This window comes from Eubalaena glacialis, chromosome 16 (assembly GCF_028564815.1).
Source record: "Eubalaena glacialis isolate mEubGla1 chromosome 16, mEubGla1.1.hap2.+ XY, whole genome shotgun sequence".
Lineage (NCBI taxonomy): Eukaryota > Metazoa > Chordata > Mammalia > Artiodactyla > Balaenidae > Eubalaena > Eubalaena glacialis.
In genome coordinates, this window is record NC_083731.1 from 89,186,071 (window position 1) to 89,201,371 (window position 15,301).

Sequence of the window (15,301 nt, forward strand, 5' to 3'; positions counted from 1 at the left end):
TTTATTTTCTCCTCCTTTTACTGGGGCACGTTTTAGACTTTCGTGAGACTTGGGTAAGCAGAGAGGAGCCGGCCAGGCCCTGTAGCCCCGTGTCTTTTCCCTTTGCTAAGCCTCCCAGTGTCCCGTATCCTGCCACCCCTCATCTCCGCCCGCGTGCTGATGAGCGGGGGGAAGAAGGGAGAAAAGGCAGCACCTGCCCTGCAGTACGGGCGCCTGAATCTCCTCTCAGTGACCCGTGAGGCCTTTCTCCAGACGCCGCCCTCTCTGCCGACCTCGTACCGAAGGAAAGCACAAGGTGAGCAGCTGAGCCGACCTCCGGGAACTCAGTCAGTCCGGGACAGAGGCTGGAGCTCAGCGGAGGGTTCCTGATCTCTGGAGGGCTGTTCAACTCCACGGTCTCCCCGCTCTCCTCCTAAGCGACAGGTATTTCCCTCTAAATGGTAACGGTTACGTGGATTTTTAAAGAAATTTCCCCGATCTTCCCTGGGGAGGTACAAAGCAAACAGCAAAATCAGAGTTTGATGCTAAGAAGGAAACAGAGAAGTAGATAAAGGCAGCGCAGGGCAGACGAGGAGCTAAGGTGTGTTTAAGGGAAACGGCACGTCCTCAAAAGCTGGGGGCAAACTGACACCAATAGCATCTCAGTGCCGTAGAATAAATGAGACAGAAAGATGAGATTCAGGGAGAAAATGAGGAGAACCCTGCCCGTCCGGTGAAGTAGCCCCGCAGCTCCTTTAAAATAAAAGAACTGCAACACAAATGTTCCACAAGATGGCACTCTCGCTTTTCCAAAATAGTTTACCTTCCTTGCGCACCAAGCGTGACCTTTAACAGAAAAACCAAGCAAATACCCAGAAAATTACAGAGTATTTCCAAAATGACTTACTTATTAAAGGAGCCCCGTAGGAGACTTTGGCCGGACGAGCCTTGGTTAGATATCCACCAGCTCGTAGAGAAATGAACACAGGGCGCTACCATGGTGCCCATTCACATGAAATTTGTGTTTGGTTATGTTCAGTGAGGAAGGAAGTTAATCTTTGGAGTCTCTAGGTGACACATTGTATTTGGGGTAGGTTATTTCTTCAGCAGCATCAGTATCAAATCTCTATTGAACCTGCTCTATCCAGTGTACTCTGCGAGGTGCTAGTCTTCCTTGTATGGAAGCTTTCTTTCCAAGAGGATGAAACAGGAGAAAATATTTTGCTTATAACATTTATAACACGTGGATTTACATAATATTTAGACATTCAATCTTGGGAGGAAATAGTATTAATTAATAACTCCTTTATGGTTTACAGCATGTCATACAAGCTCTCCCCAGTGACAAAATGTTACAATCCAAAGTGAATTGAAGGAATTTTCATTGCAGCATCATTTCAATTAATACAAATTTAATTTGTATTCATTTGAACTAGCTTGAATGTCCAGCACCATGAAAGTGGTAAATAAATTGTGCTAGAGTTGTACAATGGAATTCCAGGCAGCGGTTAACGTGATGAACGCATCAAATTAAGTTCCGTGATTTTGCTAGTTGCTAAGCTGTTGTCTCTGTTCCCAGCCCTCCCTCCCTCCCGTACACAGTCAGCCTTGTGATGCTGGGTTGGGCCATGCTCCCATCTGCTGCTGTCCTGCCAATGTCCCCAGAGCCCCAGCCGGCACCCTCGCAGCCCTTGGTACCAGTCTCCCACTGTTCTGGTTGCTGTGAACGTCCTGGCACTCCCAGAACCAGATCACTGTGTTCTCCTGGAGAACCAGGACCACTGGCAGGCGTCCCTCACTAAGCAGCCCGGGGCCTTTCCTGAAAGCTCTGGGTCCTAACACACTGCCCCTCTTCTCTTTGTGCCCCAGCCTCAGGGGTGGGGGGCTCTTCCTGCAGGTGCTTCCTCTGTGGGACCTCAGTCCCCTTTGCTGTTTGCTTCTCTAACACCTGTTTAACCACGTCCTTGTAGTAAATTTTCTCTGTCGAAATACTTAATGTGAATCCTAACTGATAAAATGACCATATGTCAGGAACTACAGATACACAAGATAGGTAGACGAGCATACGTATATTCATACTAGTATATATACACACAGTAGATGTATAGGTTCATGTATACATACAAGTACATATATACATATTTTTACATATACTACATATATACCTATATATACATACATTGTATATAAAATTTCATCTAGCCCTCCCACCGTGAGATTGATGCTATTATCTCTGATAGACAGAAGAAACTGAATCTCAGGGAACTTAGATAAATCCCACGATATTATATAGCTAACAAGTGAGGAAGCTGGGGCTTGAATCCAAATATCACTGACACCACAACTCATCTTTTTTCCACTATGCCCAAGTCTATTTATCCTTACTAGTGTTCCACATCATGGTTCCTTCCCTAGGCTGGTCCACAAATGTTTCTTCACCTCATAATATAAATAAGCTTTAACGCTTTTCTAATAATACTAAGAATTTCACCACCATATACAAGACTGGTTCTGTGATCAAAGTTATGGGGAGTTTGAGAAAACTGTGGGGAAAGCATGGACAGCCCTAATTCCAGGTTATGTCAATTAATATGATTCAGTGCCTCTTCTGTGCCTATGTGCTGGGCTCACCATGGAAGCAAAACAGACCTAGTCCCTCTTCAGAAAGCTCACAGTCTGGGGAAACTATCTTTAATTAAATAATCATACATAGGAGAGGTACCTGAGTGTATCATACAGGGGTTTAACATAGAGAGGCTGAATGACTACAGGGCAGTTCCAAATACTGACACCCCCTCACACACACACCCACCTACACACGCATAGACACACACTCAAGAGCTTGGCCTGTGCCCCTCTCCTGTCTGGAATGGCGTGTCCACTCTGCCTTTGCTTGCCAGAAACTTGTCAGTTCTCAATCCAGAGCAATCATAGAGAGATCACAGCAATGCAGACAGTAGAGCTGCGTAATGTTTCCTAAAAACCTGTTCTTTCCTGGTAGGGAGTCGATGTTTCCTGAGGCAGCAGCCAAGCCCAGGCTTTCCCTGTAGCCTAAATGCCGTCAGTAACATGTGCCTGGACTGATCAGTGAACCAGTGGCCCGGAAGCTTTCTGGGGACAGATTCCAGATGAGCAAACACAGATCTAACCAAACCAGAAACTCTTGCAGTCATCAGGGTCAGGAATCTATTTGTCATCCCACCGTGACAGCTAAGTCTCTGGACACACTTTTTGGCTGCATTTCATTAGTCAACAAACAGATCATTAGTCAACTACCCAGCAAAGAAAAAGAAAAAGGCCTGGTGCAGCCAAGGTCCACCGATGGATGTTCAAATTAGTGGGAGAAACTTTGCAGAGAAGCAGGATATTTGCAGAGTCTCAAAGTACCTCCCCCAAAATTGAACAGATGGCCACAAAGTCCTTGACATTCCTCCCTGCAGGAGGTAGAATTTAATTGCTTTCCCTTTGAATGTGGCTGGACTTGACGACTGTTTTCTAATGCATAGTGCAGGGAAAGGGAAATTGTGACTTTACGGTGGACACGGTACCTTAAGCAAGTGATGAAGGTTAATGTCAACAGTAGGCTTGTCGACATCACATCCACCTGCCATGATGAGAAAGGCACACATCTCTGTGCTTTTCTTCCCCAAATCCATAACCGCAGTCTAGTCATGGGAAAACATCAGACAAACCCAGACTGAAGGACATTCTGAAAAATACCTGACCAGTACTTTTTGAAAGTGTTTTTCCATGCAAAGCAAGGAAGACAGACTGGAGGAGACTAAGAAGATGTGGCGACTAAATGCAAAGTGGGATTCTGGGGCAGAAAAGGATATTCGTGGGAAAACTGGTAAAAATCAGTCTGTAGTTTAAAGTGTTGTATCCATGTTAATTTCTTAGTTTTGATAAATACATCATGGTTTTATAAGATGTTAACATTAGGGAGGCTGAGTGAAGGCTATATAGGAACTCTACTATCTTAAAAACTCTTCTGCAAACTTAAAATTGTTTCAAAATAAAAAGATTAAAAAAGAAAAGGGCGGAAAAGCCACCATAAACTGGAACCCATCTCTGCGGATGGATGGAGCATTTCTGATGTTTAAGGGATGGGTAGTGGAAATGTTACTTTTACATTCGGTAAAGTCAAGGTCTGGGGATAAGTTGGTCCTGTGAGATTGGGACCAACTCCTTAGCAGCCAGGCAAGGACAGGCATTAAGGGAAGGCTCCCCTGAGGCAGAGATGGGCCAGGTCTGACGGCGGGGTGGGAGATGCCAGGGTAAGGGGAAGGGCCGGTTCTTTACATTTTCTGCATAGCAATCCCTTATCAGATATATGATTTGCAAATGTTTCTCCCATTCCATTGGTTGCCTTTTCACTTTGCCTTTGCTCTTAAGTGATCATTTCTCTGGCTATAAAATTTAGGGGTATTAATTACTTTCTCTCAGCACTGAAAATACCACTTTGTTGTATTCTGGCATTTGTTATCACTGAGAGGAAGTCAGCTGCCAGTCTAGTTAGTGTTCCTTTGGTTACCAAAGGAAATTTGATTTCTATCTCTGGAATCTGAAAAATCCTAAAGATTTTTCTCTTTATTCTAAATGTTTATAGTTTCACTACTCTCTGTCTAGGTTTTAAGGACTTATGTCTTTCTTCAGTTCTGGAATATTCTCATACTTAACCTTTTCAAAACTCATTTCTTTGACATTCCTCTCATCCTCTTCTTCTGGAACGCTTATCATAAATGTACGTTTAAGTCTGCCAGTATATCTTCCATGCTTTTCATATTTAAAAATTATTCTCTGTGCTGTGTTCTGGATGAATTAGAACCATCTTCCAACTTGCTAAGTCCCTCTTCTCCAGTGTCCAGACTAGAATCTGTCTATTCAGAGTTTCTGACAATATTTTAATATTCTGAAGATTTCTAAATGGTTACTTTTAAAATCCACCTGTTCTTTTCCCAATTTTTCTTATTTTGTTTCAAAAATTTTTGTTATTTTCAGATGGAAATTATTTTTTCATTTACCTCTTTGGGCATGCCATATACTGTTTTTATTATTTTATTTTATTTTATTTACTTTCTGGCCACACCACACACCCAGGCCACGGCAGTGAAAGTGCTGGATTCTAATCACTAGACCACTAGGGAACTTGTGCCATATACTGTTTTTAAAAGCCTTTGTAAAACTGCTTCATAAAATTATTTTCAGTGAATTCAAGTTCTTTTTTTTTTTGGCCACACCACGCGGCATGTGGGATCATAGTTCCCCGACCAGCCCTCCTGCATCGGAAGTGCAGTCTTTACCGCTGGACCACCAGGGAAGTCCCAAATTCAAGTTCTTATTGTTAATTTTTTTTTTTCTTTTTTTTGCGTTCTCTCGTAGTATTAGATTTGTATGTGTGTTTTGGAATTGTGGTTTAATTCTAAATTTATGAGTTTGTGGGTTTTTTTCTTCTTCACTCTCCATATTTACAGCTACATGGCTTCCGGAAACCGTGTCTAATGGTTTCACAGCTACCTCTAGTTGCCCTTATTCTTCCCCAGCCCTCAGCTCAGAACCGGAACTTAAAATGGCATTTTGGAGTTCCTGGGTGGCGGTGACAGTGGGGACTCTGCAGACGCAGTCCTCAGGGCAGCTGCACACTTCCGGGACGGGGAGCTGCCCTGTGCCCTCCAGGCTCTGTTGAAAGCCACGGTCCTGAAGGAAGAAGCTGTCCTACAAGGCGGTATGGGGGAGCCGCCTTGGCTGGGACATGATTTGTCCCCTTTACATGAACTAGAACACATGGTTTAGTGCCTGGCAAACAGGCGTTGTCCATCTGCTTTCGTCACTAAAGAGGAGAACGCGGTACGGGGAGGTGAACGTCCACGCCCTGGGCAGGGCCTGCCCTGTGATGAGTGCCTGCCCTTCCTGTGCTCCCTCCGCGGTAAGGTCCAGCCCAGAGGCCAAGGTCGCGGACTCACTCAACAGGGTCGTCTGTCTCCCTTGAAATCTGCAAGCAGCGAAACTTGAAGGTTCTTTAATGATTACAGGCGTCAATGACTACAGCCGTTGTTACAGCCGTTGTTTAGATTCGCCAGGTATAAACAAATTCTGGAAATTTCAGTAGTTTTTGCCGGGCACGGAGAAGGTTGTTACCCGTTCACAACGCAACCTTAAATTTGGGTTTCAAATCAAACTGACACACTACACGGCTTTCATCCTAAATCACACGCACCTACGGTTTCCATCTCCGAAAACGGAGGGCTTCCGCCCGAAACACGAGCAAATTATTTCAAAGCGCGGGGGTCCCAAGAGGAGAGGCACGTGGGGCCCCTGAGGCCACAGCTCGGGTGGGCGCAGTCGCCGCGCAGGGAGCCTCCCCCGGGAGCCTCAGTCCGCCCCAGCCGCGCCACGCCCGAGCCGGCCGCCAGGAGGCGCTGCGCACCGCGCCTGCGCGCTCCCTCCGCTCACTTCCGCCGCCCGCTACCCCGCCCCTTCCGCCGCCTGCCCAGCAGGCCGCGCCCGTTCATGCCCCGCCCCCACGGGGCGGAGACCCCGCCCCCGGCGGCGGTCGACGCGGACGCAATGCGGGGCGGGGCCGGGCGCGGCGCGGGGCGGGGAGGGGTCGGGGCGGAGGCGAGGGCGGGGCGCCGAGCAGCGGGGAGTGCCCGAGTAGACGCCGCCGCTGCCGCCGCTGCTGCTGTTGCTGTTGCTGCCGCCGCCGCCGCCGCCGTCGTCGCCGCCGCCGTCGCCGCCGCCGGGGGTCTGGCGTGCCCCGCCACCCCGGGCCGCTGGGTGCCGAGGCCGCCGGCGGAACATGGCGCCCTGCACGTTCTGGCGCTGCTGCCAGCGCACCGTGGGCTGGGTGCCGGTGCTCTTTATCACCTTCGTGGTCGTGTGGTCCTACTACGCGTACGTGGTGGAGCTGTGCCTGTGTGAGTACCGGGCGGGGCGGGGGGAGGCCCCTCGGCGCGGCCTCCGGCGCCGGGCAGGCGCGCTCGGTGGGCAGGGCGCTCCCCCGCGCCCGCCGTGTGTCCGCCCGAGCCCGGCCGCGGGGTCCGGTTCAGCCCGTGTGTTTCGGGTCGGTGTCCAGCCTCTTAGACACAATGTGCTTCTGAGGTGAGGGAGCGGCGGCCGCCGGGCCCGGCCTCTGTGTCCCGGCTGTTTGTGGGGTTGACGTTCCCTCCGCCTGGGTTCCGAGGGCGTTCTCCTCGGCCCTGGGCCCTGAGCGCGGGCGGAGGGTCGCCGCGGAGCGCCCGCTCGGGGGCCGTGGTCCAGCCGCCGCTCCCCGGACCCGCCGGCCTCCTCCGCGTCGCTCGGCGTGTCTGCCGCTCCTGTCGGTCCTTGCTGGGAGCTCAGGACCAGAGGCTCCGTGCTGTCGGTAAACCCGGTCCCTTGGTCCCCCAGAATGATCTCGTCTGGGTCTACGCTGAGTCCGCAGTTTTCTGAAGGGCCCAGCAGTGTATACCTTAAGCGGAGAAAAGGCACAGGAGGTAGATGCTAATTGTCTGAATGGGAAGAAGTGGCACCACCCACTACTTGGAAGGGCAGAATCGGGACCCTCGGGTCAGGGCCCTGCGCTGGTACAGCTCGCGAATAAGTACTTGGTTAAAACCGAGTTCTGCACGTGGAAGAGACTGCTTTGGCTCAGAAGTTTTGAGGGTAGGTTTTTAAATGAAAATATCCACCTTTGAGAAAGTTATTTTGTACCTATAAAACACTTAATTTTCAGCGAAACTATCCCTGCAAGTAGATCCAGAATAAATTAGTTGTGGAATACGTTTCCAAATAATAATGGAGTTCATCTGTTGCATATGATTGTTTAGTTTCAGCCTTTTGGATACCGAAATGTTTGCCGAAAATGTTTGCATCAATTAAAATTGACCAGGTTTAGGTATTTCTTAAAGCTACTTCCAGAAAGTGGTCATGGTCATGGGACTCTCAACAGCTTGTGATGATACTTTACCTTCTTTTTTCGACTGCACCCCTCTGGCTTGCGGGATCTTAGTTCCTCCACCAGGGATGGACGCCGTGCCCCCTGAAGTGGAAGCCCAGAGTCCTAACCATTGGACTGCCAGGGAAGTCCCATACCTTATTTACTCCGAAGTGGGAAAAAGATTTATTCCACCAATCTTATTTAATTCTATCAGAAGATTATTCCCTCCCTCTTCTAATTCCATAGTGGTTTTAAAGTAAAGGTTCTGAAGCTTTACTTGAAAATGTGTGTTTATGTTGAAATTGCACATTTAACCTGTAGATGGTTATCATACATATCAAAAGGTGACATCAAACACAAAGGGAGGGACTTCCCTGGCGGTCCAGTGGTTAAGACTTCACCTTCCAATACAGGGGGTGCGGGTTCCATCCCTGGTCGGGGAGCTGGGATTGGGATCCCACATGCCTTGCAGCCAGAAAACCAAAACAGAAGCAATATTGTAACAAATTCAATAAAGACTTTAAAAATGGTCCACATCAGGACTTCCCTGGTGGCGCAGTGGTTAGGAATCTGCCTACCAATGCAGGAGACACAGGTTCGAGCCCTGGTCCAGGAAGATCCCACATGCTGCGGAGCAGCTAAGCCTGTGCCCACAAATGCTGAGCCTGCGCTCTAGAGCCCGCGAGCCACAACTACTGAGCCATGTGCCACAAGTACTGAAGACTGTGCGCCTAGAGCCCGTGCTCCGCAACAGGAGAAGCCACCACAATGAGAAGCCCACGCGTCGCAATGAAGAGCAACCCCGCTCGCCACAACTAGAGAAAGCCCGTGCGCAGCAACGAAGACCCAACGCTGCCAAAAATAAATAAAAAATAAATAAATGTATTTAAAAAAAAACAATGGTCCACATCAAAAAAAAAAAATCTTTAAAAAAAAAAAAACATGAAGGGAAAGGAACATGCATGTGCTAGTAGGGGGAAACATTCCATCGCTCTCCCCTTTACCCCTTTCATGCCTCTGAGCATAGGTGTCTCTACAGATGAAGGGAATGAGACTGGTCCTTTGGTCGGTCACACAGCTGTTGAGTAGCTACAGGGGTGTGACCCACATCTTTCCACTCTGCATATAACTTCTCGTGAGCCAAGAGGGTCACTGGAACTGTAATTGTTCCGTCCACAATGGGGAATTGGGGCGGAGCTAAGTGGTTGCCCTCTTAGGAGATCAATTAGGCTTTAGGCCCGTCATTTAGAGATTACACCCCCAGGATTTCATTAAGTTAAAACATTCTGCAACAGTTAAGGCCCTAATGCTTGGCAGAATTTTAAAATACTCAGTGGTGACAGGTCTTACATAGGGACTGCGTTTACGGCTTCTAAGTTATCAGACTTTAACTAGGGAGCGTTTGGGAGCTCTGCAGTGTCACTGGCCTACATGGTGGAGCATAAAAGCTCATTCACTCTCATATTAAAACGATCCTTTATACTACTTACGTATAATTTATGTTTTCATAAGCACAGATCATCCTACTGAGATATATCAATGTATAACTTTATAGGAGCTTTAAACTGAGTGAAGTGTGAGTTTTCTTTAAAGTGCTGTTTCAATAATTTTTACAGAATTTTCTCAGTTTCTGGTGTTATTTATCAAATTAGATGGGAGAGAATGATAATTGTATCTTTAGTTGTGTTAATTTATTTAATTCTCATAATAACAAAAGTTAAGTGATTTGTGCAGGGTCATACAACTAGTAAATGGCATAACCAGAATTGGAACTCAAGTGGTTTGGCTCCAGGGTCCATGCTTTTATATTTAACTACTGTGCAAGAGTAGTGTACTTGATTATCCAGATCTGGACACTCAGGGCAGATTTCAGTCTTATCTATAGTTATTTATATAAGGTAATTTTTTCCTGAAAGATAGTAGCTGAAGGTTCCTAAATATCTCAGATGGTAAAAATGCATGGCCCACTGTAGGACATTTGAAAAAATAAATTGTTTATGAGAGGCCCTTGTTCCAGCCTAGCCTCTATAACTTCTTAATTCTGCAATTCCATACACATAGACACACACATACACATACACGTAGAAATATATATAATCAGCAATTCCTATTACTGGTAGGAGTAATATTGAGGATAAAGTTGAGTAAGAAGTAATGCATCTGAGATGGCCATCTCACAGGGGTGAAAAGCGGAGAAGTAACGATGGAGTAATTAGTAATATTGGTCCTTGATTTTAAATTAAACTGAAATTCTTCATTTTTTTCCTCAAGGCTAATATTCAGACATATGAGTTTAGTTATGGGTGGATTGACCAACTTTTCCAGCTTGGTGAAGCTGGTTATTGTTGGGGAAAGTGCTAATACAGTTTCCTAGGATTTTATCAGGTCGATTGGAGCTGTTAGTAGTAGATGTGTACCTCTTATTTGGCATTTAGATGATCTGAGACCTTGAAGAGATTTTAGAGATGATCTAATTCAATCCCTTTATTTTACTTCTGAGAAAACTATTACTTGGAAGAGCTGTATGGTTTGTCCAAGGATGGATATGCCTTTTATCTTTTCTCAGAGAGGATACGTAGGATAGAACGGTAACCTCTGAATCTATGTATCTAATAATTCCTATGTCTCCTGCATAGTTTCTTCAGATTTAGAAAGAGACAAGATGAATAGCTTAAACATCAACCTTGAGCACACTGTCTTGACACAGTTGACTCCAGTGTATTTTATTGATTTCAAAAGAACCAGCTTTTGATTTCACTTATTTTTCTCTACTGTTTTTCTGTTTTCTATTTCACTGATTTCTTGTCTGGTATTATTTCCCTTTCTCTTTTACTTTGGGATTAACTTGCTCTTTTTCTAGTTTCTCAATATGCAAATTGAACTAATTGATTCGAGCCCTTTTTTAAGTGTTTACTCCTATATATCTACCCCAAATACTGCTTTATTCACATCCCGTGAATGTTGATATATTGTATTTTCATTTAAATTCAATTAAAATTATTTTCTAATTTCCTTTTTCATTTCACTTTTGACCCATAGGTTATTTTATAAGTGTGCTGTTTAGTTTGCAGTTACTTGGGGATTTTTCACATCTCTTTTTGTTACTGATTTCAAATGTAATTCCATGTGGTCAGAGAACATACCTTTATGACTTGTCCTTTAAAATGTATTCAGCCTTGTTTTATGGCCCAGAATGTGGTCTGTCTTTGAAGCATTCCATGTGCATTTGAGAAAAATGTATTCTGTATTCAGCAGTGTATTTTGCTGTTTGTTGTTGGGTATTCTGTTATGTCATAATGCTCCATAAATGTCAGTTAAGGCAGGTTGGTTGATAGAGTTCGAATTTTCTGTGTTCTTGCTGATTTTCTATTTGTTTTATCAGTTAATTACTCAGAGAGGTATAACAATAATTGGATTTGTCTCTTTCTCCTAGTAGTTCTCTCAGTTTTTGCTTCATGTATTTTGCAGCTCCGTAATTAGGTACATAAAATGTTTAGGATTGTTGTGTCTTCTTCATGAATTGACCCTTTATCATTATGAAGTGACTTTCTTATCCCTGGTGATATTGTTTGCTTTGAAATCTACTTTGGCAGATATTAACATGTCCACTAATCTTTCTTTTGATTAGTATTAGCATGATATGTCCTTTTACTTTCACCTGTTTAATCTTTTTATTTAAAATGCATTTCTTGTAAGCAGCATATAGTTGGGTCTTGCTTTTTTAATCCAGTCTGAAAATATCTGCCCTTTCTTTTCTTTTTTTAAATTGAGCTTTAATTGACATATAACATTCATTTCAGGTGTCCAGCATAATGAGTCAATATATGTATGTATTGCAAAATGATCACCACAAGAAGATTAGTTAGCATCCATCACCACACATAGCTACAAAGTTCTTTCCTTGTGATGCGAACTTTTAAAATTTACTCTCTTAGCAACTCTCAAATACAACGATAGTCACCGTGCTGTACCATCTCTGCCTTTTAAGTGGCCTGTTTTGACCATTTGCATTTAACGTGATTGTTGATGTGGGTAACTTTAAGTCTTATCATTTGCTTTTTAAAAAATCTGTCCTGTCCTTTTTTCCCTTTTCCTCCTCGTCCTGCCTTCTTTTGAATTAATCAATTTTCAAAAGATTTTAAATTATTTTGTATGATTCTGTTTTCTCTCCTTTGTTGGCTTATTAGCTGTAACTCTGTTATTTTAGTGGTTGCTTTAAGGTTTATAGCATACATATTTAATTTATCATAATCTACCTTCCATTGATATACCAGTTCACATACAGTACCCTATAAAAACGTTCTATTTCTTCCCTCATAGCCTTTATGCTGTTGTTGTCAGCATTTTATATGCTTTGAAACTAACACTATATTGCTATTATTTTGTTTAGACAGTTTATTATCTTTTAAAAATATTTAAATAAGTAAACAAATCTTATATGTTTACCTATGTAGTTATCATTTCTGGTATACTTCATTCTTTTTTATAAATCCGTATTTCCAACTGGTGTCATTTTCTTCTGCCTGAGGGCTTTCTTTAACATTTGTTGTAATGCAGGTCAATTGGTGATAAGTTATTTCTGCTTGTGTATGTCTGTAAAAGTTTTTATTTTGCCTTTTTTTCAAAAAGCAACTTTATTGAAGTATAATTTACATACCATAAAATGTATTCATTTGTAGTGATTTTTAGAATACTTAACCAAGTTATGCAGTCATTACGACCATCCATTTTTGGAACATTTTTCATCACCCCAGTCAGATCCCTTGTGACCATTTGTGGTTAATTCCTGTTCCCATCCCCAGTCGCAGGCAACGCTAATCAACGCTCTGTCTCTGCATGCCTTTTCTGGACATCTCATATAAATGAAGTCAAACAGTAAGTGGTCTTTTGTGCCTGGTGTCTTTCACATGTTTTTGAGGTTCATCTGTATTGTAGCATATATCAGTATTTCTCCCTTTATTCTCTACTTCACATTCTAATTTGTATTTTTTTCTGTTTCTAAAATGCAGTTTTATTTAAGAATATATTTCTAGTAAGCCTCCATAGATCACTTGTGCATTGAATTAGAATATTAATAAAAACCGTACACTTTATTACGTTTAAGTATTTTAAAAATCCTGTTTTTAAGATTGATAGTATGGTTGGGTCCTATTCATCTTTGTATCCACTAGAGAATCTGGTTACTAGTAGACTTTCAATAAATATGTGTTGAATCGAATGGAATCATACTCCTATAAACTCACTTGAATTATGTTTGAATATGTTGAACAAACATCCACAATGACAATCAAATTATAATTACCAACATATATTTCAACATTCTTTGGGGTTAAAGGCTACATGATATTGCTTATCGGTTTTGCAGTCTCTGTTTTGGATTTTGAAACAGTGATTCTTTGAAATTATTATGATACTGTTTTGAAAAAATCTGGCTCCCTGAATCTCATCCTCAATAGAGGACATAATTATAGGAATGACATGAATTAGAGTATTTTTTAAAACGTTTTAATTTTGTTATTTCATATCTGTTTTTAGATATAGTGTTCTGCAGACTTCATTATTTACATTCTTCATTATCCTGGGCTTTTTCTTTTTTTTTTTGAAGAACAATTTTTTTTTCCTTATGACTGCTAGTGATTTAATCTGTCCTGGTAGCATTTTCTGTTGATGCTAGAAAGCAGATTGGTCTGAGAGAACTCTGTAGATAATACCCCAAAAAACCCAAGCCCAAACGAACAAAAAGAGCTTTTATATTTTCTTCCATATAAACTGAACCTTCTTTGGGCCTTTACTGCTTTCTTATAAGTCAAGGAACATGGAAGAGGTGCTGGACAACTTAGAAACCAGGTTAGACTATTTGGAAGAACAACATTATGCCCTAGTCACATGGATAAAACTTTTTTTCTCTGCTGGTCACTTCCACTTTGTGGCAAAGAAGACATCGCATGCTAAACTCCAGCCTCTAATGTCTGTTTTCTTGACATCTCTGCTCAGATATCTTAGAGGCATCTCAGACTTATTGTCCAAAACAAAACTCTTTTGAGTTTTTTTCTCTCTGCTGAACTGCTCCTCCTATCTTAGCTCAGTAAATGGCAGTTTCATCCTTTCAGTTCCCTGGTTGGAAAGTCATTTTACATCCCATTAATCAGCAAATCCTGTCATCAAGTGTACCAAAATCCCGTTGCTTCTCACCACCACCACTGCAGCTATATTTCTTCAAGCCACCATGATCTCTGTCATGTGTAGTAGATTGAAAAACGTGGCCACAATAATTTGTACTTCCTCCCCAGAGGTGGAGTCTTTTGCCCACCCAGTGAATCTGGGCTGGCTTTGTACCTGCTTTGACTAGTAGAACGTGGTGGGAGTGATGTGTGAGATCCGGAGCCTAGGCTCAAAACAGCATGCATTGTCCATGTTAACTCTTCTGGAACGTTCATGGAGACAGAGGCCAAGGCAAGATGAGTTAAGCACCAAAGCCCCTGATGCGTGGATGAGCTCCTGCCCCAGTCTAGCTGCCTGTTGACTGCAGCTGGTAGAAAAACAGCCCAGCTGATCACAGCCTGAACTGCCGATCCGCACGATTGTAGGAAATAATAAATGGTGGTTGTTTAAAGTCACTAAGGTTGGGGGATTTCCCTGGTGGTCCAGTGGTTAAGACTCCACACTTCTACTGCAGGGGGTGCGGGTTCAACCCCTGGTTGGGGAGCTACGATCCTGCATGCTGTGCTGTGCAGCCAGAGAAAAAATGATAATAAAGTCACTAAGTTTGAGGTGGTTTGTTATGCCATATTATCACTTATATTATTGTAGCACCCTTATGTCTTGTCTCTTCCTCCTCATTTCACCCCGATCTTCCCACCTGTACCCCGTCTTCCACAAAGCAGCCAGAATGATCCCTTTAAAACTAATACCAGAGGGCTTCCCTGGTGGCGCAATGGTTGAGAATCTGCCTGCCAATTCAGGGGACACGGGTTCGAGCCCTGGTCTGGGAAGATCCCACATGCCGCGGAGCAACTAGGCCCGTGAGCCACAACTACTGAGCCTGCGCGTCTGGAGCCTGTGCTCCGCAACAAGAGAGGCCGCGATAGTGAGAGGCCCGCGCACCGCGATGAAGAGTGGCCCCCGCTTGCCACAACTGGAGAAAGCCCTCGCACAGAAACGAAGACCCAACACAGCCACAAATAAATAAAAATTAAAAAAAAAAAAATTAAAAAAAAAAAAAACCTAATACCAGATTTGTCACTCCTCTAATGAAAACCTTGGCTGGCTTCCTCTCTTGTTCAGTGGAGCTCCTAACGTCCTTACCATGGCCTCTTCCCCTCATTACTTCTCTGATGTAATTTCCTTTCCACTCTTTTAGTTGTTCTGCAGCTGCCACACTGGCCTCCTTGCTGTACCTTTTTA

The 15,301-nt window shown here is 43.8% G+C and overlaps 1 protein-coding gene across 4 annotated transcripts in view; it reads left to right on the forward strand.

The window, feature by feature from the left end:
- Positions 1-5,837: 5,837 nt before the first annotated feature.
- The window catches only part of ZDHHC20 (zinc finger DHHC-type palmitoyltransferase 20), a 72,002-nt gene continuing 62,538 nt past the window's right edge, over positions 5,838-15,301 (forward strand). For 3 of the 4 annotated variants that reach the window (XM_061171172.1, XM_061171173.1, XM_061171174.1), the window contains exon 1: positions 6,640-6,896. In XM_061171172.1, coding sequence (XP_061027155.1) covers positions 6,779-6,896 — 118 coding nt within the window. In that variant the 5' untranslated portion in view covers positions 6,640-6,778. Of the gene's footprint in view, positions 5,906-6,639; positions 6,897-15,301 lie in introns of those variants that run through there. The other variant, XM_061171175.1, reaches the window with a different exon arrangement.